Below are 27,058 nucleotides of genomic sequence, written 5' to 3'. Positions count from 1 at the left end.
AACAGTTGACAACTTTAACTTGTTATTCTGCTCCATATCCAGAATGGCCAAGTCAGTTTCATCTGTTATAACTTACTAAACTGCAGTCACATAATGTCCTTGAGAAATGCCAGTATTTTATATATGAGGAAACCATCATTTTCGAGATACAAATGAAATGAGAGCAAAAAACCACTCTCTCTCTCTCTCTCTCTCTCTCTCTCTCTCTCTCTCACACACACACACACACACACACACACAATATCAAAAGTGACACAGTAATTAACACAGGTGAGCAAGTATCACAAGCTGTGTTCCTCTGTTATTTGGTCAGGGAGGGAACAGGATTTCACACAAAATTTAAACTAAAACCTGCATCTCTATTTATGAGGTCAGTTGCTAATTTTATTGCAACGGTTCCCTTGATAACACTACCTAGTAACTTGCAGTGCATGCCAGAATTTCTGAGGTGTTACATGCCATCAGATGAATGGTACTAAGGCAGTGTTCTGCATTCATAGATTTGTTTAGCTCTTTTAAGTTTGTGTGAAGCATGAGCTTAGTACACTGCCCCTTCATGATCTTGATGGTATGGCCATTGTCTGACATGTCTCAAGTAGCATTCCGTCCTTGTGTTGGTCAAGATGATGGAAAGCTGGGACATTCCATTCACAGGAAGCCAATTATCACCTGTTTGTATCTTCAGGCTAATTGTTGTCTCACACGCTTACAATAGGACGGTGTATTTGGCCAGAAAATTTCTTTGGAAATGTGAAAACTGAGCGATCTAGTGTTTTAACTTCCACCCTAGTCACCAAATTTTTCACCTGTGACTTCAACCTGTCCACAAAAATAAGGAAATTTGTGTCTGGAAAACATTCTCAGTCCAATATGGAGATCATTGCAACACAACATCAGACAGATATTCTGCAAGCATTCCTACACCACACCTCAAGAGTGGAGTCACCTCAATGGAAAAAAAAACTAATATAATAAGAATATTTGTCTATAAAAGTAGGTGCAATTGATTTTTTCTGAAAACATATCCTTTCACTGGCAGTCTGAGAAATTTTCAGCTCGACCAACAGAATCACATTATATGTAGCATATCAGAAAGACAGATTAGAGGCCATAGAAGGAGTGTTAATTGCAGTTAACAAATATATTGTCTCTGAGGTCAAAGCTGAGTGTGACAGTGAAGTTGTCTGATCATGTATAACAGGTCTGGATGAAACCAAGTTAATTGTTGGATCTTTTTACTAGCCACACAATTCTGCTATAACACTTCTAGAGTTATTCAAAGGAAGTCTACAGTCAATAGCACATAAATACCCATAATATGCAATACTAGTTGGAAGCGACTTCAACCTATCTCGTACAGACTGGGATGTCTATGGATTCACAGCACAGGTACAGACAGACAGTTGTGAGAAGTAATTATGAACACATTTTCTGAAAACTATCTTGAGCAGCTTGTTCGGCAGCACACAAACAATGGAAATATCTTAGACCTTGTGGCTACACACAGGCTGGACATTACTGACAACATCAGTATAGAAACAGGGCTTAGTGCTCATGACGTCATTATAGCAACTGTGGTTATGAAAGTTAATAAATCAGTGAAGAAGGCGAGGAGAGTGTTTCTGCTAGAAAGAGCAGATAAGCAGTTGTTAGCATCTCAATTATGCAATGAACTGACATCCCTTATTTCCAGTAAGATGGATGTAGAAGAATTATTGGTAAGGTTTAAGCAGATTGTAAATTGTGGTCTAGACAATTATGTGCCTAGTAAGTGGATTAAGGATGGAAAAGACAACATGATTTAATAACAAAATTTGGAAAATGCTGGGGGAGTAGAGGCAGTTGCACTATTGGTTCAAAAGAGAATGCGTAAATGATGACAAGCAAAGGTTAATAGAGATTCATGAGATTATGAAAGGATCTACGCATGAAGCGTACAACTACTACCACCATCATACCTCAGCAAAAGATCTGGCAGAGAACACGAGAAAATTCTGGTCCTACGTAAAATCACTCTGGCATCCATCCCGTCTTTTGTTGACCAGTCTGGTGGGGCAGCAAAAGAAAGCAGATGTTTTAAATTTCACATTCAAAAAATCAGTCATGTAGGAGAATTGTACTAACATACTGTCATTTGACCATTGGACAGACTTCCTTTTGGACAAGATCCATAAGCATCCCTGGTACAGAGAAAAAACTGAAAGCTTTGAAAGCAACTAAGTCATCAGGTCTGGATGGAATCCTATTTTAGTTTTTAAAAGAGTAGTCTACAGCACTGGCCCCTTCTCTAGCTTGCATTTATCATGAATCTCTCATCCAGTGTAAAGTCCCAAGAGACTGGAAAAAATCACAGGTGACTCCTGTATATAAGAAGGGCAAAAGAATGGATCCACAAAATTACAGACTAACATCTCTAACATCAGTTTGCTGCAGAGTCCTTAAACACACTCTCAGTTCAAATACAATAGACTGAGAATGTTATGTCCACAATCAGCATGGTTTTAGAAAGCATCACTTATGCGAAACTCACCTTGCCCTATTCTCACATGAAACCCAGCAAACTATAAGTGAAGGGATACAGGCAGGTTCCATATTTCTAAGTTTTATGGAAAGCATATGATGCAGTGCCCCACTGCAGCCTGTTAAAGAAGCTACGAGCATATGAAATAGGTTCACAGATATGATAATGGTTTAAAGGCTCCTTAAGTTATAGTACCCAGTATATTGTCCTCAACTGTGAGTGTTCATCAGAGAAAGTTATTGTGAGAAGGGCCCCCTGGAAGTGTGATAGGACTGCTGCTGTTCCCTATATACACAAATGATTTAGCAGAAAGAGTGGGTAGCAATCTACAGCTGTTTGCTCATGATGCTACAAGGGTAATCCCAAAAATAAGGTCTTCTATTTTTTTATAAGTACATAGACCTGTTTATTTCTACAGTGATTTACATAAGTTTACAGCTTGAACATTTAGCTATTTTTCGACATTATCAACATTTCTGTCGATGCAATTTTGTAGACACGGTGGCAGTTTTTGTATGCCGATGTCATACCAGCTCGTCGTCATGCTGTTGAGAAAGTTATGAACCTCTTCTTTCACCTTGTCATCGTCTTTGGTTTATCTCTGGGGGCATATTAAATAATGGGTCTAAGCAGCAGACGACCTGGATGCAGAAACTCTTCTTTGATGTGTCATGGAAACCTGTGAAACCATTCGTAACTGTCGGGAAGTATTTGAAAGGTTGCAACAGTCCATGATTCAACAAGTGCATGCACAGTTAGAAGCAAGAAGAGGACCTTTCCAAGTATTTATTTCGAGTCTATTGTTCAAGAGCTCCAATCACCTAAATTGTAACTTTCATTAATAATTCAAAAACAAAGTATTTTCAGATATATGTTTATACAAACTTCTTTTCTTGTTGTGGTATAAGGAACCTCTCCCTAAAGTGTCTAAAAGGATTTTTGAAACACCATGTATATTCAGAGGGATTCATAACGGTTTTGCTAATAAACAATGGAATGGTTATGGTAACCACTAACTATACAGCTGAGTTGTAAACAGGCTCATAGACATGACTGGACTTTTAGCTATCAGACAATTAGGTGCTGTCTGCATCTACACTCCACAAGGCACATTACAGTGTGTGGCTACCTAAAGTATACAATATTATATGGAGAGTGGTTATCATCACTCTTTTAATAGCCTGTATTCCAGCCAGCAATTTGCAGTATTGTATTAACAAATTTAGTTATAATTCAGGTCAGCAGTGTATTATTACAATTTTTGTGTGTATATCTGTCTATTAAACCCATTAAAATAAAGGCACATCTTTTTCTACTTCTTTCCACATCCCAGAGACTTTAGTCAGAGGTATTCGTGAAATGTCCATTTTGTTGTTGTAGTTGTTGTAGTAACATGCTAAGATTATAAAATACACACATACTTAAAAAATATTTTCTATAATTAGAAGTGCCACAGCTGATCAATGACAAATCACAACTAGGACTTCACCTACCTGCAGATTTGTGAGAGCCTTATTCAGCTTCAGTGGGTCTATGGCACGTGCTAAGAGAGACATTTCTTTTTTCCGCCAACGCCATTCTGTTAGGCTGCCTGATAAGGGACCTGTATAAATTTTATCAGCACATAGTTTCAATGATGAATGATATGCTAAACTGTCAATAACACAATCTACCTTAAATACAGATGCAACATAGACAGAACCACAAAAAAAATACATGTGCTATAAATAAAGAAATTTTAATCAAACCTATAATCTTACTGTGTAATTTCAATCAATCACCATTATGTAGTTTTGGGCACACATATGTACTCACTAGAAGAATTTTCATCCAGAACAAAGTAGTAGTTGTTACGTCCATGGCTGATGTAAGTGTGGCGGGCGGGGTGTGCGAGAAGCAGGAAGTCAGCCACAGACACAATGTGGCTGAACTCTGGGGGCGCGCCCATCAGTGATCGCACCAGCTCCACAAGAGAGCAGCAGATCCCAGGCTCCATGTCTATCTCTGGCTTTTCTTGGAGAAACTGCTCCTGTGACAAGAATTAGTTCAGTGGTAGGACAGAGTGTAGTGAACAATATACTAAATATCCTGTTAGTGCGGTGTGAGCTTTGGGTTGGGGTTTTTTTAAACCTCAATTTTTTATGTTATACATAAACACCAAAGTCTTAAGGGATAAACTGTGTTCTGAGTGTGTAACAAGTTGGAGGGTATGGGGGCGGAAGAAAGGTAGGTTGCTGGATTGAGATCATGCACTTCCCTCATTCATAGGTTTGCAAACTAGATAGGGAGCAGGTGACTCCACATGCTATCTACCCCACCACGTCACAAGAAGCTACTAAAGAATATTTAACAAAGTTACACCAATCATCAGCAATACCCCTCATGAATTACTGGTGAAGTGGGCAGATAAGCCCAGGGATTGTTTATTTTCCACAAAGTGTGTTAACACTATATGGGATACAGATATGATTTACTAATAATACAAATCCAAGAAACACAGATGGACAGAATCTATGTAAACCTCTTCACAATGTTCTACACTGCTAGAAGGGGAATTTATTCTTGTTGCCCCATACATCAGCTGTAGTGTTCTTCTGAGAAACATAACTTCCTGCGCCACGAGCAGTGTTTTCTTTTGATTTTGCAGACAGGCTTTACCTCCACAGCACTTCCTGTCAAGTTCTCGTATGTGTGTAGACAAAATAGCTTCACTGGGCTCATATTTATGTAGTGGAGTTATTTTCAGTTAAATGAGTACTTTTCCGTAGTGAACTTCAGTAAAATACATTACTGTGTGTTGAATTCATACATGTGATGTTGTCAGTCACCTTTGTAGTGTTGATGGGAATGAGACTGGATTGATATATGAGGTATGTCCACAAAGTAAGCTCCATTTGGTTGTATAAAACAAATGTGTACAGATACAGAAAAGATATTTATTGTACAAAAATCTACAACTGTTAAACTACTTTCCTAAATAGCTTCCAAAATTTTGTTGGCACTTGTCATAACGTGGCACAAGTTTTTTTATGCCTTCTTCATACAAGGTTGCCACCTGTGTTTTCAACCATGTGGTAACATGTTCTTTCAGCTCGTCATCGTCGTTGAAGTGTTGACCACCAAGGACAGAGTTTACTTGTAAGAAGAGATGAAAGTCACTAGGAGCGAGGTCCGGGCTGTACGGAGGATGATCAAATGCGTCCCAGTGAAATTCCTATAAGAGTTGTTTGGTCACATATGCCGTGTGAGGTCGGGCATTATCGTGGAAAAAAACACCACCTTTTGACAGTAATCCTCAGCACTTGTTGTGTATTGCACGGCTCGATTTCTTAATGCTCTCGCAGTAACCATGTGCACTGATTGTTTGGCCTCGTGGTAAGAAATCAATCAGCAAAATGCCTTTTATGTCCCAGAGAATAGTGCACATGACTTTTCGAGGTGTCAAGATTTGCTTAGTCTTAACCTTTGTTGGCGATGAAGTGTGCCTCCATTCCACTGATGGCGGATTTGTTTCAGGGGTGTTGTACGATACCCAAGTTTCATGCCCCGTGACTATCTGAGATAGAAAACCATCACCTTCTTCATTGTAGCGTGTCGAAAACTGAAGTGCACTGCCCATCCATTGTTTTTTGTGTTGTTCAGTAAGAATTTTGGGTTCCCAACATGAGTAAAGTTTTCGAAATTTCAGTTTTTCAGTAACAATTTCATGAATTAATCTTCGTTGATCCATTATGGATTGTGGGACAATGGCTGGCATGAACTTCGTGATGCAATAATTTACCAACAGCCATATGTATTGTAGAAATTTATTTTATTTTATGAACTTCTATGTGCTACCAGTTTCAGCATTACATTGATGCCATCTTCAGGCCCCACTCATCAAAGTTGTAAAATCACTATACACAGAAGGAGCCATATAACTGGATCTGTGAATCGAATCGTCCTGCAACAGCTCTTGGTGGCCAGGTGACACAGAATGAGGCGGCCAATGGCGTGGAGCACTTTTTGTAAAACCGAATTGGGATTCCATCTGGACTTGACAAATTATTTGTTTGCAACTCTTGACAAATTATTTGTTTGCAGCTCTCTCAGTTGTTTCTCTATGTCATTGATGCCTATTACTATATTGTCAATACATGAGTCTGAGCAATGGTCAAACGATGGTATGTTTGTCTGAGTCTCCTGTGTGAACAATTTCTTTGCAGAACTTTACTGTCACAGAAAGGGGGTATTATTAATACACAACTGGGCAACACCCTATTTTCTACACCTTGTACAACAGTGCATGGCATGAATATTTACCAAATGAAGGATTGGTCAAGGAAGTCCAGCAACCTGCCCACTCCATTCATCCATAGTTTTCTGGGTATGAGGCATTTCAAGGCACTGGTGTTAACATCAACTGATAACACACTTACATCATAGGAGAGTGTGTATCACTCTTGTGACTAAATGTGAGGACAGCCACGCGTGTTTACATGAGTTTGCAGTATCTGAGTAGGGGGGCTGAAAGATGTGTAAGACTGAGAGGCAACCATCGCACTGACCATCTGCTGTACTGCCAATACGCAGGCAGCTGACACAGGACAGAATGGCTCATATTGTAACAAGTATTAGCTTCCAGACATATGTTAATAGTGCTCATTTTCTAGTTTTGACCACTGCTATCTCTTGCAAGATTACAGGAAACATTTTTTTCTTAACTCTTCTTCTCCTTCATGGCCTCTATGTGACCTGTGCTGACCTCACATATTGCGTCCAACTGCTTCTATTTATTTATTTATTTATTTATTTATTTATTTATTGTTCCGTGGGACCACATTAAGGAGAAGTTTCCATGGTCATGGAACGAGTCAATACATGAAATTATAACACGATTGTAGAAACAGATAAAATGAAATATAAGAAACATATTCAGGCAACACGTCATTAGTTTAAATAAAGAAAATCAAGAATGTAACACTGGAATTTGCTTAATTTTTTAGCTCTTCCAGGAGCTCCTCGACAGAGTAGAAGGAGTGAGCCATGAGGAAACTCTTCAGTTTAGACTTAAAAGCGTTTGGGCTACTGCTAAGGTTTTTGAGTTCTTGTGGTAGCTTATTGAAAATGGATGCAGCAGAATACTGCACTCCTTTCTGCACAAGAGTCAAGGAAGTGCATTCCACACGCAGATTTGATTTCTGCCTAGTATTAACTGAGTGAAAGCTGCTAACTCTTGGGAATAAGTTAATATTGCTAACAGCAAACGACATTAAAGAAAATATATACTGTGAGGGCAATGTAAGAATTCCCAGACTATTGAATAGGGGTCGACAAGAGGTTCTAGAACTTACACCACACATAGCTCGAACAGCCCGTTTTTGAGCCAAAAATACCCTTTTTGAATCAGAAGAATTACCCCAAAAAATAATACCATATGGCATAAGCGTATGAAAATATGCGAAGTAGACTACTTTTTGTGTTGAAATGTCACTTATTTCAGATACTGTTCTAATGGTAAATAAAGCAGCATTTAGTTTCTGAACAAGATCCTGAACATGGGCTTTCCACAACAGCTTACTATCTATCCGTACGCCTAGGAACTTTAACTGTTCCGTCTCGCTTATAACATGCCCATTCTGTCTGATTAAAATATCAGTTCTCGTTGAAGTGTGAGTTAGAAACTGTAAAAACTGAGTCTTACTGTGATTTAGCATCAAATTATTTTCCACAAGCCACGAACTTATTTCATGAACTACATTATTTGATAATGTTTCAATATTACACACAAGATCCTTCACTACCAAGCTGGTGTCATCAGCAAACAGAAATATTTTTGAATCACCTGTAATACTAGAAGGCGTATCATTTATATAAATAAGAAACAGCAGTGGCCCCAGCACCGATCCTTGGGGAACGCCCCATTTAATAGTGCCCCATTGGGACTGAACATCATTACCACTCTCAATATTGCGGAGAATTACCTTCTGCTTTCTGTTCTTAAAGTAAGAGGCGAACCAATTGTAAGCTACTCCCCTTACTCCATAATGTTCCAACTTCTGCAGTAATATTTTGTGGTCGACACAGTCAAAAGCCTTCGTTAAATCAAAGAAAACACCTAACGTTCGCAACCTTTTATTTAATCCATCCAGAACCTCACAGAGAAAAGAGACTATAGCATTTTCAGTTGTTAAGCCATTTCTAAAACCAAACTGTACATTTGACAGCAACTTATGTGAATTTAAATGCTGCAGTAACCTTGTATATACAACCCTCTCAATAACTTTAGCAAAGACTGATGGCATAGAAATAGGTCTATAATTATCAACATTATCCCTGTCTCCCTTTTTATAAAGTGGCTTCACTACCGAGTACTTTAATCGGTCAGGAAACCGACCACTCCTAAAGGAAAAGTTACAGATATGGCTAAGTACTGGGCTAACATACATGGAACAATACTTCAGTATTCTGCTAAATACCCCGTCATATCCATGAGAGTTCTTGGTCTTTAGTGATTTAATTATTAACTCAATCTCCCTCTTGTCAGTATCATGGAGGAGCATTTCAGGTAACAGTCTCGGAACACTTTTTTCTACGAGCGCCATATGATTCCCCGTTGGGACTAGGTTTCTATTTAGTTCACCTGCTATATTCAGAAAGTGATTGTTAAATACTGTACTGTACTATGTTGTGCTACTCTCTGCCAATTACTTACGCCCATCCTGTTGCATACCATTTTAATTTCATTTATCCACGAACTCTTATGTCTCCCCCCTTGGTGTCTTGCCAAATGGCTTCTCCGTGAATATTCTTGAAACCGCTTGTTCCTTTGTCATTCTGATGAGATGGCTTGCCTATTTAAGTCTTCTGAAATTTATTCTGCTCATTATTGTTGCTTGTTATGGTAGCATGTGGATTTCAAAGTTGTGCATTCTCTTCCAGCTTTGCAATTCATTATTTTAGTATAGACCAAAGATTTTCCTACAAACGGTGTTCTTCCATTTTAGTTAAACTCCATGTTCCTACTCCATACGTTAAGACCAATCTAATGACTGTGTTATATTGCTTCTCTTTAGTTTTCCTTGTTAGCAGCTTAGTCCTTAAAAATTTTTGTATGGCGTAGTCAAAGCTATTACCATTTTGTAGTCTCATTTTCATTCCTATTTTACTCTGATATTGGTGATCTACCATTGCACCCAGAAATTTAAACTGTTCAACACAGTTTTTTTGTTTTTCCCAATTATTAAATGCAACTGTATGAGTTTTTCAGCATTGATTGTGATTGTCTTGTTCATCTACACATCTCTGAACCATCATCATATATCACATTTTCCGATCATTTATTTTTAGGCCAGGGCTGGATACTCCTGTACTAACTCCACAAATAACTGTCTAAGCTAAGGCTAAAATCTTAACTTCCTGTGTAGAAATACAAGAACTAGGACTGACAGCTCACAGACCATGTGCAAGGGATTGAGGACAAAGGAGCAGTAACATTTATTTAAAAAAAGAAGCCTGGTGCTATCTGACTTTGGATGATAACATCCTGTGAAGGTCCCTGACTAGGATTATAGGTGAAATCCCAAAACCCAGATGCATCTGTTTGGCAGCTACCGGTATTCTGGTCAGAGTCTGTTAGCCCTGTGAGCTTGGCTGTGACAGAATCTTTTGGAACTCGAAGCTCCAGTCAAAATTGAGAGAGATACTTCAGAAGTTCATTAACAAAATCTCAATCTTACTGATTCATTGAACATATATTGGAAAGACAGACTAGACACCACAGGATGGCGTGTGTTCATCAAAATGACAAAAATATTGTTGGTACTTAGGTCAAATTTGAGTGATACTGAGGTTGAATTTGAGTGAGACAGTGCAGTTATTTGGATGTGTATAACAGTTCTAGGTGAAATCAAGTTCATTGTTGACTTTTCCCTGGACACCCCATTCCACTGTGACAGTTTTAGAGTCATTCAAAGAAAGTCTGTGGTCAGTATCATGAAAATACCCACATCGTGCAATATTAATTGGACGTCACTTTAATCTAGTGAGTGCAGAGTGGAACACCTATGGATTCACTGCGGGCGGTATGGACCAATAGTCTTGTGAAGTACTTATGAACACTTTTTCTGAAAACTGCCTTGAACTACTACCTAGACAACACATGCAATTGAAATATTTTAGACCCTGTAGCTACAAACAGGCCTGACATTATCAACAGTATCAGTACAGATACAGGGATTAGTGATCACAATACCATCACAGTTATGATGGTTACTAAAGCAAATAAATCTGTCAAGAATGCCAGGGGAGTGTTTGTGCTAGAAAATAGCAGATACGCATATAACAGCATCCCAATAAGACAATTAACAGACATCATTTAGCTCCAACATGACTGACATAGAGGTATTATGGGCCATGTTTAAACTGATTGTAAGTTGCATTCTGGAGATGAATGTTCCAAGTAAGTGGATTCAGACCTATCGTGGTTTAACAGCAAAATTTGAAAAAGATTAGAAAGCAAAGGCTCTTGCATTCTCAGTTGGAAAGAGAATGTACAAATGTTGACAGTTAGTAGAAATCTGTGCTTCTGTAAAAAGATCTATGTGAGAATCATACAACAACTACCACCGCTACCATATTTTAGCAAAAGATCTGGCCAAGAAACCAAGGAACTTCTGATCATACATAAAATCACTAAGTGGGCTGAAGGTTTCTATCCAGTCACTTGTCAACTAGTCTGGGATGGCAATACAATAGAAGACAGCAAAAGAAAAGCTGAAGTCTTAAATTTCATGTTTAAGAAATCATTCATGCAAGAGGATCATAAAAACATACTGCCATCCGTCATACAGACTTCCACATAGGGGACATGGAAAATGGTGTCCATGGCATAGAGAAGCAACTGAAAGAGTTGAAAATTTAGAAGTCACCAGGTCCAGGCAGAATCCCAACTCAGTTTCACACAAAAGTATTCTGAGGCACTGGCCCCTTACTTAGCCCGCATTTATCACAAATCTCTTGCTTAGTGAAAAGTTCCAAGCAAATGGAAAAATGCACAAGTAACTCCTGCATATAAGAAAGGTAAAAGAACTGACATGCACAATTACAGACCAATATCCTTACATCGGTTTGCTACAGAATTCGTGAATGGAGTCTGAGTTTGAAAGTTATAAATTCCTCGAGACAGAAAAGCTTCTGTTGACAAACCAGCACTGATTTAGAAAGCATCGTTCACACAAAACTCAGCTTGCCTGTTACGCTCATGAAAACCTACAAACAATGGATGGAGGGCAACAGGCAGATTCCATATTTATAGATTTCCAGGAGGCACTGGATGCAGTGCCCCACTGCAGATTGTTGATGTAGGTCTGAGCATATGGTTTAGGTTCCCAGATATGTGAGTCGCTCAAAGACTTTTTAAGTAAGAGAATCCAAATCCAGCACATTGTCATCAATGGAGAGTGTTCATCAGAGACAAGGATATTGGCAGTAGTGCTCCAAGGAAGTGTGACAGGACCACTTTTATTCTCTATGTACATAAATGACATGATAGACAGGGTGAGCAGTAATTAACAGCTGTTGGCTGATGACAATTTGGTGTATGGGAAGGTGTCGTCATTGAGTGATAACAATAATATACAAGATGGCATAGAAAAAAAATTGAGTTGGTGTGATGAATGGCAGCTTGCTGAAAACAGAAAAATGCAAGTTAATGTGGACGAGTAGGGAAAACATCCCTATGATGTTCAAATTTAGCATTAGTACAGTGCAGCTTGATACTCACTTTAATTAAATAGCTAGGCATAACATTGCAAAGCAATGTGAAATGGAATGAGTACAGCAGGTCGATGATAGGGAACGTGAATGCTCAACTTTGTTTTATTGGAAGAAGTTTGGGAAATTGTGGACTATTTGTAACAGAGACCAGGTACAGAATGCTATTGGGACCCATTCTGAAGCATTTTTTGAGTGTTTGAAATCCTCACCAGGTTGGATTAAAACAAGACATTGAAGCAATTCCAAGGTCAGCTGTAATTTGTTACCGGTAGGTTTGATCAGCATGCAAGTATTAAGGAGATGGTTCGTGAACTCAAATGGGAATTCCTGGAGGGAAGACAATGCTCTTTTTGCAAGGCACTGTGTCAAATTTAGAGAACAAGCATTTAAGGCTGACTGCAGAACAAATCTAGTCGTGCCAATGTACATTTCGCTTAAGGACCATGAAGACACGAAGTGAGAAATTACGGTTTGTATGAAGGCTTTTGGATAGTTTGTGACTTCAATGTTCAATTCAGGTGCACACTAACTTACACATGAAAAACAAAAAATGGAACAGAAACTGTCTCGTAAAAGTTGATGTCCAAAAAATAACTGAATTAGCTTGGAGCCCCCTGCTCTACTGTGCAGGCGGTCAAGAACCCTGATGTGGTAGGATAAACCTGTAATAGGTAGGTAGGTGGGTAGTGTTTAACGTCCCGTCGACAACGAGGTCATTAGAGACGGAGTGCAAGCTCGGGTTAGGGAAGGATAGGGAAGGAAATCGGCCGTGCCCTTTCAAAGGAACCATCCCGGCATTTGCCTGAAACGATTTAGGGAAATCACGGAAAACCTAAATCAGGATGGTTGGAGAAGGGATTGAACTGTCGTCCTCCTGAATGCGAAAACCTGTAATAGAACTGGGATAGGAAGTGCTGAGTGGGTGGACTGGGCAGGTTTTGCACCTGGGTCTTCCACAGGGATAAGTTCTTGGTAACAAGGGGGTGGGATTGGGAGTGGCATAGGGATGGACGAGGACATTACAGAGGTTGGGTAAGCAACAGAACACCACTTTAGGAGGGGTGGGAAGTATCTCGGGTAGGATTCAGTGCACAATGATAGGAAATCAAAGCCCTAGCAAAAGATGTGGTTCAGTTATCCATCTGTGGTGTGGTCGGGGAGGGGGGGGGGGGGGGGTACTGGATGAGCACTAGTACCTAGTGAAGGATGTGGTTCAGTTGTTCCAGTCCAGGGTCGTAATGAGTGAGTACCAGTACCACCTCAGCCTGAAATAAGAGAACCATATCCTTCGCTAGGTCTTTGATTACCTATTATCGTGCCCTGAAATGAGGGACATCCTACCCGAGATACTTTCCACCGCTCCTAAGGCAGTGTTCTGTTGCCCACCCAAACTCCACAACGTCGCAGCCCATCCTTATGCCACTCCCAACCCAACTCCTTGCCACCAATATCATATCCCTGTGGAAGACTCAGGCGCAAAACTTGCCCAATCCACCCACCCAGCACTTCCTATTCCAGTTCTGTACCATCCCATTAGGGGCTGGGGACCCCTGTGAAAACAGCTATGTCATTTCCCAACTGTGTTGCAATCATTGAACAGCTTTTTATATTGGTATGACTACCAACCATCTGTCCACCAGGATGAACAGCCACTGCCAACTGTGGCCAAAAGCAAAGCAGACCAGCCTGTGGCACAACATGCAGCTGAACATAAAACACTCGATTTCCATGGCTGCTTCATCAATCCAGCCATCCGGATTTTCCCCTTCACCACTAGTTCTTCTGAACAGCACAGATGGCAGTTGTCCTTACAATATATTCTCCACTCTCGTAATTATCTTGGCTTCAACCTACGGTAACATACTATCCCCACAACCTCCACCCAACAGTTTTCACCCCCTCTGTCCAGTCATCTCCTCCCCAATCTCATCTCCCACCCAGTTTATTTGCAGCCCTCTGCCAACGCATCTGCCTGCCTTTCCCCTCTCTTCTCCTTTTTGTTCCTTTTATCCCCCCACCTCCCTGCTCCACAACCTCCTGATACTGTACCTGTTGGCAGTAAAGTCCCTCCCTCTATACTCCGCCAGACAGTGTTCTTCCTCTCCCCACCCATGCACTATTATTCCTTCCCCACCCTCTCCAGATTGCTGCTTGCATCCCACATGATGTTGCATTCTGGCCTGAGATGCTGGAGTTGGAGGCCGTGTGTGCATGAGGTGTACTTGCTTCTGTGTGTGTGTGTGTGTGTGTGTGTGTGTGTGTGTGTGTGCGCGCACGCGCGCGCAACCTAACCTCTCTGTGTGTGTGTGTGTGTGTGTGTGTGTGTGTGTGTGTGTGTGTGTGTGTTTTTTTTTTTTTACTGATGAAGGTTGTGGCCAAAAGCTATATGTGAGTGTCTCATAATTGTGCCTGTCTGCAACTTGACATGCCTTCATTATGATAAATAGCAATCTGTCTTTTCCTACATTGCTGATATTCCTACCTGGAGTTTCCATTGATTTAACATAAAATAACATAGAAATAATACATTGCAACAAGGGTGCAGCTAAACCTTCACACTAATCATAATTTTCTCCTTTTACATTTGGTACTGGCGTTTCATACCTTAATCAGTTCATATGTTTTACTGAGATATCTTAAATTCAGCATTTTAGGTGGTATCTCTGGCCAGTCATGACTGCTGTTTCCTCCATTCTTTGCCCCCAACAGCCAGCAAACACAGGAAATTCTTACATGTTTTCAGAGCATCCTGAACATCTGCTAATCACCATGAGTTTCAATACTTCCAAAATGACCCAATAGCAGAGGCTCGAAGAGTGCCGATGTCTAGCGGTGGAACTTCAAAGATGGTGCCACTGTGGGCAGCTCAGTGTGGCCCCCATGTGGCCTGTTTTCACATCTCTTTTACTGTCAAACTCATGCTCGCAACAACTACCTCTGTCATTTAACCCACAACAAACCATGCCGGCACAGCCGTGTCTATTCTCAAAGTTTATGGACACCCTTTTGGGGGCTGTACTGTTAGAAGTTGGCTTTCCCTCAATCTATTCGTGAGTGGAACAGGAGAGGAAATGACTCGAAGTGGTACAAGGTACCCTCCACCATGCACCATACAGTGGTTTGTGGAGTATGTATGTAGAGGTAGATGTAGAACACAAACTAATGATCATAACAGAACAATGTAAAAGAGTCAACCAGCCTGGGCCCAAATCAATAAGAGTGGGCAATCAACTTTATCATTGGATTCATGAAGATGAGGAATGTCATGAAAAGAATCAGAGCTTCTCAAAAACCCTTAAGAATATTAGGGAGCCCCTTGAGTGCGAGGGCACAAAAGGGCAATGATGTTTATGACATTCATATATTGTCTACTATGCAACCACAATATTTTCTGCTAATGGCAGGTATCCAATGGTGAGCACAGTATGACACTACAGGGCATAGTTGAACTGCTTAGTTGGCAAGTAACTCACAATAGTACTATAGTGCTAGTGGTGTTACACAAAGCAGAACAATGACAATGAAAACAAAACAAACATTGCATTATATTTACAACAATAGTTGCCAAAGTTAACATTTCGTCAGAAAGGCACCCAAGGAATTTTACAGACTGAGAAAGAAGTGGCAGATGAAATATTAAGCATTTCTGTAAGTTGAATCAGTCAAATGCATGGTGTCATGTACACTCGACTGTGTGGACAATTTACATGAGGAGTACGATGACTACAATACACGCTTAACAACAGAAAGTGATACTGAAACAGGAGTCGAGCCATGTAGTTCCTAATTCTTGTTGAACAGTGAGCCATCTCCAGTGAAATGTAGTAAAAATAAGTCATTGTTAAATAATTTTACATAGAAGATCATGCACCGTGTAGTAAAAAACAATGATGACAGATTTTGAATAAGTCCACAGCAGTAAAACCATGTAAGACATAAGAAAAATTATGGATATTCAAAGGAGTACAAGGCACACTTACTACCAAAACTGGTGTTTGCACATTTCACAGATGTTTGATATAATTTACAGGATGTGCGTCATGGTGACCTACTACATTGTATGCATCAAACTGTGCATGACATAGATTACAATTATTTAAAGGGAAGCAGTGGATGGTTGCATAGCTTCATTCAGTGCTACAGAATTGGAAGATGTAAGATGATGAAATCTCAAACAAAACATCAACTAGATGGTGCACAGCACACTGCAGAATATGTCTGAAAATTTGCAGATGAGATAAACGAACTTATCATTCAGTACAGAATTTGTTTTCAGCTCTGACCAATCAGGATTTGAAGAGGAAATGCATATGAAAGGAGCCCTGGAAATTAGAGGTTCCAAGAGAGTTTTATCAAAATCACCTAATATCAATGCCTTAACTCATTTGTAACAGGGGTGTTCGAAAAGTCTGTACAAAGCCCGAGAGATGGCACCACCGGTGCATATCGAGGTCATGTTTAGTTAGTAGCATCTTTGGAAAGAATGCACACCAAGTTTCAGCCATATTGGTCTATTTCTTTGTCTTTGGTATTCGTGTGAATCAAGGAAGTTGAATGATTGTCAAAAAACGGACAAAAAAGAATTTTGTGTGGTGATTAAACATTATTTTATGAAAGGCAAAACACCTCAGAAGACTCAAGAAAAGCTTGATAAACATTACGGTGACTCTGCACCATCGATTAGAACAGTTTATAAGTGGTTTCATATGGCCATATGAGCACAAGGGATGCTGAATGTTCTGGACGCCCTGTGGAGGTTACGACTACAGAAATCACTGATAAAATCCATGATATGTTGATGGACGACAGAAGAGTTAAGGTGCATGAGATTGCTAGTGCTGTGGGCATCTCGAATGAATGGGTACATAATATTTTTACATAAACATTTGGACATGAGAAAGCTATCCACATGATGGGTTCCGCAATTGCTCACACTAGACCAAAAATGGAATCATGTGAAGTGTTGCAAGGATGGTTTGCAGCTTGTTCAGGAAGAATCCGCAGGACTTTAAGTGTCGCTTCGACACTGTGGATGAAACATGGATACATTACGATACTCCTGAGACCAAACAACAATCTAAACAATGGGTTACTAAGGGAGAATCTGCACCAAAAAAGGTAAACACCATTCCTTCGGCCGGAAAGGTTATGGCGACTGTCTTTTGGGATTCGCAAGGGATAATCCTTATCAACTATCTGGAAAAGGGTAAAACTATTACAGGTGAATATTATTCATCGTTATTGGACCATCTGAAAACCGAGCTGCAGGAAAAATGCCAGCGATCGGACTGCATAAAAGTCCTTTTCCATCACGACAACACACCAGCACACACGTCAGATGAGAACCACTTTGTCTCAGAAAGTGCAGAATGTGCAAGGGCAAACTAGTTACAAACACTTCAGGAAGAAATCTTGAATTCTTTGGAACAGAATTTGGAGTACACAAACCAATACTGGACTCTGTAATAGATTTCACCTAAAAATCAGAAAAAATATCAATATTCGTAAATGATCTGGAAACAAAGCCTATATGCTGATCAATGCACATGCCCTCAAAACTGACAACAACAAGAAAAATTCACAGAAAACAGAATAATTCTGGGAAGATCTGGAAGAAGACACTAACAAAGTGCTGACAATGCTCATAAACATATTACTAGCTCATATTAAAGCCCAGATACACAGGAAAAGAAAATACACAGAGACAACAGGAAAACACATCGCCTACAAGAAGACAAAAAAGAATGGAGAGAATCTGATTAACTTCAGCAGAAATTTTGACCTCAAAATCATGTCAATGCAGTTCCAGAAACCAAATATTGACACGATGTCCATGAAAAATGCAAGAGAGATTATAAATGTATGGACAAGAAAAGGATTTTTTAAATCTGATAATCACCTACTACAAATCAAAGCGAAATTTTGCTCCCAATGGACAAACAAAAGAACCCACACAGCTTCCTAAGTTGACCCACAGTACCAACAATAAAAAAAGAAAGAAATAACATAAAAATTAAGAAAATCAGGGTGACGACTGGACAGGACCGTCAGGAAAAATGGAAGAACTAATAAAACTGGAGCAACCACTGAGAAAAAAAGAATACAAATGGTGGAAGACTACATGTGACAGAGCCATACAAGACAGAATACAAGCCTGGAAATAAATTAACAGCCATACAACATTGGGAAAATGAGAAGAATTCAACAACATACAGGAAACCCTGTCGAACATAATTCACAGAGAAAATAGAGATTGCAGAATCAATAAACTTAGAGAGGTAGGAGAGAACTTCAACACAAACAACAAATGAAGTTTTTACAGAACCTTCAGAGAAAATATGAAGGGATATCAACCACCTATCTAAATAATTCAAAGAATCTGATGTTGGGGGCAAGGGCCCAGATGGTATGGGTTGTGAAACAGCCAATGCAATAGAGCTTGTTGTGTTCACTATTGTGTTCCATTACTGGTGGTCACCTCTGCTCTCAGCCATTGTCTGAAGGGGTCATTCATTCAGTTGCACAGCCGAGTGGTGGTCATGTCCACATAAAAAGTGTGCATTATTTACAGCAGGACTGCTATCTCACAACCATCCCCTTCCGGTGACCACCTGGATCCCTACTAATCATTGCTGACATGACCTCCTTTCATAACACTATCACCTGTGGCCATGCTCTCACCACTATCAAACACTGTCTCCTCCCAACATCCTGCTGACTCCACACCCAGCACCTGCTCCCTATACGTCTCACAAACTACATCCTTCCTCATAACTGCTTCAGCGTTGAGAGGAAGGTATAACAAAAAATCCACAGCAACAGGATCGCAGCCCCCTATGCCAAGCCGTTCATGAGACTTGTATAGAAAACCATCCTAGTCACCCAAAAACTCAAACCCCTCATCTTGCTGAGGTTCATCGATAATATCACTATGATCTGGACCTGAGGCCAAAATACACTATTCTCTTTCCTCCACAGCCTCAACACACTCTCCCCCAACCACTTCACCTGGTCCTCCTCAGCTCAGTGTGCCTTCTTTCTGTCTATTAACCACCACATTTCTAAAGGCTCCATAGCTGCCAAAGTTCCCACACTGAGAAGCCTCTCTCATTCAATCTGTTCAATTGCCCAGTATGTTGAAGGTCGTACTAAGGGCTTCACAGTCACCTATTATCCTCCATACTAAGTCTGCATTTTCTGTGCAATTTCCTCACACATTCCTAATGCTGAGACCCCTGCCCCCTCCCTCCCCAGGAACAAGCTGCTAGAGAGCATCCATATCTCCCCAATCATCCCACACTTCAACAACTTTACTATATATTTTGCAAGAGCTTCATTTACTAATGATGATGCCCAGAAATAAGGAAATTCCTACCTACAATCAGCCACACAATCTATACAATATCTGGGCCCTTATGCCTCACCACATGAGTCATACTGCCATAGAAGACCCTACACACTCACCCAGCACATCCTATTCTAATTCCACCATAGCCATATTCCATCCCGCCAGTGGCAGGTTGGTTGATTGGTTCGTTGGTATGTAGTGAAAGGGGCAAAACTGCATGGTCGTCAGTCTCTTCATCCATTAAGTGGCAAAGCAGGAGTGGTAATCAAAGGAAGGAGGCGAAAGGCAAATCCTGGTAAGCCTAAGTGTAACTAACACAATAAAAAACAGATAAAATTCCAGAAAAAAAAGACAACACAGACAAGTAATTAAAAGATCAGTCAAGTCAAGGTGTTCAAACAAGAAATGAAAAAGAATAAAAAGGCAGAAAGGGTACAGGCCAGGCTGGGCCACCCAGCAAGGGCTCTGAGGGACCCCTTGGGGGTGAGGGGGAAGAGAGGGGTGAAGAGGTGTGCCCCACAAACTGTTCCCAACCCTTCAGGTAGTCCCTGGGGTCAAAAAGCCCTACCTTTCGAGGATGAATAGAAACCACCTTCATGGGCATAACATAACACCAGGTCAGACATTGTATGATAGCACCAGATATAGCGCGTCAGGAAGATTAAGACGCTGCCTCAAAGTAGCCAAATTTGGACAGTCTATGAGTAAGTGAGCCACCGCCAGGTGGGCTCTACATTGGGACTGATGGGGATCTTCATGTCAGAGAATGTGGCCATGGGCCAGCCAAGTGTGACCAATTTGGAGTCTACAGAGGACAATGGATTCCCTGCTAGAAGCACCCAGAGAAGACTACTATGTGGTCATGGTCACATTAAGTGTTCTCAGTTTGTTGGGTGAGATCAGGGCAGACCAATCTGAGTTCCAGGCTTTCAGCAATCTATGGCAGATGAACAACTGAAGGTCCGGTTCAGGGATGCCCATTTCCTCAATCGGCATCCTGTGGCCTGTTTAGCCAACCAGTCAGCTCATTCATATCCCAAAATCCCAACATGACTGCAGGTCCAAACAAAAATAACAGGCCGCCCAGTTTGATGGAGGTCAGAGACAAGATCTTTTTGGGTGAGGAGAGTAGCACTGGTCTATAGCCTGAAGGCGGCCAAGCGGAGGGGGGGGGGGGTCCAGTACAGATTAAGATACTGTTGCCAGTGCAAGAATGAACATGGCTAAGGGTAAATTTAATGGCTATCAATTCAGCAGTGAAGACATTGCAGCCGTCTGGCAGAGAGTGGATTCATGCACTGTGCATGTGTGAACATGAAGGCCATTCATCCATCAACTGTTGAGCCATTTGTGAAAACTACTTCTGAACCCGGATACTTCTCAAAGACAGCCAAGAACAGGTAGCAAAAAATCATGGGGTCGACAGAATGTTTTGGACCTTGGGAGACTTTGAGACAAATTGAGGTCGGGGCACACATTAGGAGGGCAAATGCGATGTCTCCTTGACCACAGGTGACGGTGAAGGAAGTTGCAGTTCTGAACAGAGACAATGGAGTCATGCAGCAACAGTAAACCTAGTTCTTGGTCACTGTTGTGTGAGGTGGAGCTCCCTACCAGGGAAAAGGACACAGTATTTGGGATATTCAGGGAAACTAAAAATGTGTATAGCGTAACTTGGCAGCTGTTGTTGTCACGTAATAGACAATGGAGGGACTCAAGCCTTGATCAGTAGGCCCTTCAGAGGGCTAGTTTGGAAGGCTCCTGTCTCAAGTCGGGTCTCAAAATGATGAATGGAGTCCAGTATCCGCAATGGTGAGGCTGATGCAGAACCATATGCAAGACTCCCATAGACTCAATCAGGACGTTGTAGAGATGCAAAAGGCTGCACCCCAGCTGGTGTTACTGAGACAGCGAAGTATATTGAGCTGTCGCCAGCACTTTCACTTAAGTTGGCACAGGTGGGGAAGCCATGTCAGCCAGAAATTGGAGACTAGTCCCAGAAAGCAGAGTGTTCAGTGGTAGGGACAACTATGAAAGCAGTAATATTGTATTACAGCTTTGATGCACAGAATTGTACGTGTAACTGACCATCAATTGGCCGTATAGAGCAGAGTTGATGACCTAGTGGTGGAATATACAACATCCTCGACCTAAAAGGTTGTTTCGCAACTCATGTAAGATCCTCATCCCCTCTGCAGCTTCTCTTTTGTGCTTCTGTTTTTGTGCCTGCCAGACACTTCCATCAACCTTGGACTTCCCATCACTGCATTTTTGCAGTTAATTGTTATGTTCTTAATGATTTCATCTGAAATATGAAATTTTAATTGGTTGAGAGACAGATATTTAATGCAGCTCACATCAGATTTGGGTTGGAATGTGCAATCAGCACAAGAGTTGGCAAAGCCAATGGAAGTGAAAGTAGCTGTTAGTGGAGATGCTATGTCTGCTGCCAGAATTGTGAATACTGAAGTTTACCAAGGGGAACCCCCTCCCCGCCCCCCTCCCCTCTGGCCAAGTACTCTACTGAAAGAGACTGCTCCACACAACTAAAAAAAGTTATAAAATAACATGTCAAATATAAAGATACAGATACTGTGCTGAGGTTTCAGGGACGGCATGCATTTCCTGACGTAGCATAACACATTACTCTTGTGAAGTGATATATTACACAAGCACTTTTTGAGCCGACAAATGGTGATCTCCACTGCAAAAAGTTTTCCCTTAATAAATTACATAATCTATTGTTTGGATGTATGTTTTATTTATGTGCATGTACCATAAAATGGATGGATGCACTGTATTTGCAAGTCATGAAAGTGTTAAACATCATACCATGTTTGCCGCACCTGCCAGTCAGGTGGTTTATTCCATATCATCGGGTCCTGCCTTGGAGATACGGTGCAAGACATGGAGGAAGAGCAATTGTGACAATGCCTATGATGTCAGAGGGACAAGAGAAAACTTGTTATACATCCTCTCAATTAGTGCCTGCTAAATGAGACTGACTGTTTGTGAATTAGTCCTCATCAATGTAATTGTGATGTTCCAAATATTGAAGCAATTGTACATTGGATTTTTACTCTCAAATTACAGCAGTAACTGCAGCAGTTCAAGAAACAAAGTTTAATCAGAAGAAGTTAGCACATATGCTAAAACAGTAAGGTGAGCATGATTGAATAACTGGAAGTCTTAGCTCCAGATCAGATATTACTTCGCCACTCAATACCACCACAGTAAAGAAACAGCAGAAAATTGCACAGTGTTGGACAGCAGTTGCAGCAACTTCACAAGTTTTTTGGATTGCTAGCCTGCCCTGGAGATGTGCAGACTTCTGAAGAATAGTTATACTAATAATGAATGCACAATGAGAAAGACTAAAGCTGAAATTTCAGCAGAAAACTTTTAGTTGAGATATGCAATGTTGAAAGTGGACATGTGATGCAGTTGTTGGATGTGGTAATGAAAAAAATATATGAATCGTTAAATATACTGTAATACTGCAAGTTATTCATAGTAATATGATGTAGCAATTCTGGGTATTATAGCAACAAAGTCTGAGAGAGAACAATGGTCACACAAAGGTCAAGGACATCACTATTGCAGGAAAGCTAACACTATGCACTACACTGACTAAATTTTTTAGCGTTTATGTAATTTTTCCCAGCAAACAATGTATTTCTCCACAACAAATATGTTTGTTTGGTTGCTTGTATTTTTTGAGTTTGTGGTCAAGTTAGAAAACTGATTTCATCTCATTTTCACAATCAGCTTGCAAGTGCACCACCTTAATATCCATGAACTCTCCAGGCACATGTTACCATTATACACTTCAAGGCACATTTGTGGAAAGCACTTAAAACTTCTATTGTAAACTCACAAATAATGAACACCTAAACAAAATCAAAATGCAAGTTATAAAACCTGACAATGATCAGATCTGTATCTAAATGACAGAACAAACTGATTTGATGAGATTTGATTTTCAGTGTGATTTAACATCAGGTATGTTTACTGTAATCACTAATATGATTTATTTCATTCTCGTGAAACACAACTTGCATCAAAAAAGTAAAACTGAAATAAAATTAGGGTGAGGTGTGTAAGTAAATTTAAAATGAGCAATTTTAGGTCAACATTTGTAAGGAAATACAGTACAAGAAAAAACTATATTTCTGTACCTTGCAAAAGAGAAGAAGGCTGTCAACAATGTGGGTGCGGTTCATCTGCGCAGCGTTGAACTCCCGGTACGGGTGGTCGTCCCTGAGCAGGATGTGCAGCGCCCGCAGCAGGAGGCCAAGTGCCCCTGCAGGGCCCCACGCTGCCCATGCACCCGCCACAGCCCGCAGCACGAATGAGTTGACAACAACCGCGTCTGTGTTTGCCAGGACCGTCACTCGTGTTGGCCCATTTGCAGCACTGGTACAACCCAGCACAGGTTTGTCACAGCATGCATCCAGAACAGCCTGCACAGTACAGAGGACCCTGCTTTATAGTGAAGGGATGTATTTAATGCAAATCAAAGCCAATTCAGTACCGTGAACTCATTATTGTAAAACAGTTTTGTGCATCAGTCACTATGTGTTTTGATGATTCGCACCATCATCTTTACATGGAGAGTTTTGTAGTTACAGTCTTGATACTTATGTGGAGCACATATGCCTTTTCACACAGCAGGCCAAGTGTAAAGCAGGTTACATTTCATCTTTTGAAAATAATCACAATAAAACATATGCTGCATACTGCTATTTGTTGCACTTGCTCTCCAACGTACATTATGTTCACACTCTGTTCAGCAATGTTTTGAACCTGGTTTATGTTCCTGCTGACCACACGATGCTTCAACTGTGTGTTCCACAAAATTCAACTTCCACTTTTTCTCATGAGCGTCATACGAACACACTGCGCTGTGTTGTTAAATTCAAATTACACTAAAAAATTTGCAACATCATGAAGAAACACATCGGATTGGTCACCAGTACGTCGGTTCCACAGGAGCCATTCAATAGTGTGTGAGGTAGTATGAGAACAAAGCAGACATTCAGTCAACACGGGCGCAAAAGGCGTAATTGTGTTCCCACTTGGAAAACCAGCGAAACTTTTAAAATGGGCAGTGGAGGAAGGATCTTTCATTTCTATAGGTCGTGTGCTACTATTTTGCAACCTAAATGTTGGTGCAGAGAAACTGACAGAACAAAAATTGAAGGCAAAGACCATGCATGTAATTCGAAAGCTGTTGGTGAAGGAAGGTGAAATAATCAAACCAGGGTATGTAACTTAATTAATTAATGTTGTAGTGTGGTGTCTTTTGTAATCTGTGGTTGAAATTCATATTTTCATTATTTTATATGCCTAATACTTGTTACACTAGCAGTATTATTGGAAATTATTTGTTGTGGGAGCAAGGAAATCAGTGTTGTGAATGAGTAGCGAAGTGGCACAATGTAAACAATAACAACAACAAAAGCATCATTGTGTCAGCGTTAATGTTGATGTTAATCAGATCTAGCATGACTGACGTGATCAGCGTATGTAAAGTTTACCATTTTAACTGGTTGCATTCAGTAATTAATTTGACTAATGATAGACATGGATTTAGACAGGCAGGTAGACTCCTATATATAACAATAGCAAAACAATGGACCTGCAAAATTAAAAATCCTTAATATTGCTTTGTTGCAGTTATCTTGAAGATATTCTGAGTTTGAATACAATAAACTTCCTTAAGACATAATAGCTTCCATCCACAAATCAGCATGGATTTAGAAAGCATCACTTGTGTGAAACTCTGTTTGCCCTTTTCTCACGTGACAGCCTGAAAACCATGAATGAAGGATAAAAGGCAGATTACATATTCCTAAATTTCCAGAAAGTATTTCACATGGTCACCATGACAGACTGTTAATGAAAGTTCAAACATATGGATTAGGTTTCCTGATACACGAGTGTCTTGAAGTCTTCTCAAGTAACAGAATCCAAATGTTGACCTCAATGGCGAGTGGTCATCAGAGACAAGGTAGCACCACAAGTGCCCCAGGTAAGAGTGATAGGACTGCTCTTGTTCCCTATACATACAAAAGATCTGATGGACAGCATCAATCTGCATCTGTTAACTGGTAATGCTGTGGTGTAGAGGAAGGTGTCATCATTGAGTGACTTACGGGGATACAAGACGACAGACAAAATTTCTAGTTAGTGTGATGAATGGCAGTTTGCCCTGAATGCAGAAAAATGTAAGTTAACGTAGATGAGTGGGAGAAACAATCCTGTGTGTTGTTTTACAAAGTCACATCAGTTAACTTTCTAGATATAAAGCTGCAAAGCTATATGAAATGGAACAAGGATTTAAGGATGGTAGTAGGGAAGGTGAATGGTCAATTTCAGTTTACTGGGAGACTACATATATAACATTAGTGTGACACATTCTTGAGTAGTGCTCCAGTGCTTGGGATCCCCAGCAGGTTGAGTTACACACAAATACTACTGGGATGATTCATGAACTCAAATGAAAATAACTGGACGGAAGATCATGTTCATTTCACGAAACACTACTGAGAAAATTTAGAGAGCTAGCACTGAAGCTAACTGCAAAAGAACTCTACTGCCAATAATGTATCTTTTGTATAAGGACCACAAAGACAAAGTAAGAGAAATCAAGGCTTGTACAGAGGCAGGTAGACAGTCTTTTGTCCCTCACTCAATTTGTGAGCGGAAAATGAAAGGAAATCACTAGTACTGGTACAAGGCAGTCTCTGCCATGCACCATACGGTGGCTTGCAGAGTATGTATATGGATGTAGATGCAGTATTCTGAACTTCCAAAAAACATTTGACTTAGTACCACATGTAGAATTATTAACAAAACTGTGTACAACTGAGGCATAAAACAAAATTTGGAATGGTTCAATGATCAATGATTTCACAGTAAGAAGAATGCAGCATGTTATTTTCTCTCTGGAATGGGGATCAGGTCTCGCCCCCCCCCCCCCCCCCCCCATTTTGCCAGACTCATCCATTTTGCACAGTGCAAAGAGAAATGATTTATGACACCAAAGTGAGTGAAATACTGCACTTTTTTTATATCTACATCTATGTCTGTATTCTGTAAGTTCCTGTACAGTACCTTAACTGATTAAATTTTCAACATCCATGTGCATATTTATCAAATAATACCCATTAATTTACAATCCATAGTTTGTTACAACAAATTTACCTTCAACAGGTAAGGTCCGGCACTGCATCGAGATGACCTGAGAATCTTCAGAAGTAGTTTGTAGCTCTCTTGCCCCACAAACTGTGTGAAGAGCTCGCAGTCTCCCTGTGCCACCCTGAGAAACAGCAACAGTGCCTGGGCCTGCACCTCCTCGACAAGTGTTAGCTCCACCACCTGCAACAAAGTGAGAGCTGATCATCATCATCATCATCATCATCATCATC

The 27,058-nt window shown here is 40.5% G+C and overlaps 1 protein-coding gene across 1 annotated transcript in view; it reads right to left on the bottom strand.

Annotated features, from left to right (window-relative positions):
* Positions 1-27,058, bottom strand: part of LOC126092690 (lysosomal-trafficking regulator) — a 393,980-nt gene that overhangs the window by 258,614 nt on the left and 108,308 nt on the right. The window contains exons 11-14 of the mRNA XM_049908413.1: positions 26,835-27,008; positions 23,804-24,088; positions 4,337-4,550; positions 4,015-4,124 (exon numbers count right to left, since the gene is read on the bottom strand). Coding sequence (XP_049764370.1) covers positions 4,015-4,124; positions 4,337-4,550; positions 23,804-24,088; positions 26,835-27,008 — 783 coding nt within the window. The remainder of the gene's footprint in view (positions 1-4,014; positions 4,125-4,336; positions 4,551-23,803; positions 24,089-26,834; positions 27,009-27,058) is intronic.

The sequence above is a fragment of the Schistocerca cancellata genome, chromosome 7 (assembly GCF_023864275.1).
Source record: "Schistocerca cancellata isolate TAMUIC-IGC-003103 chromosome 7, iqSchCanc2.1, whole genome shotgun sequence".
Taxonomy (NCBI): domain Eukaryota; kingdom Metazoa; phylum Arthropoda; class Insecta; order Orthoptera; family Acrididae; genus Schistocerca; species Schistocerca cancellata.
The sequence above is the reverse complement of the archived record's forward strand: the minus strand, read 5'-3'. Positions and strand labels throughout refer to the sequence as shown.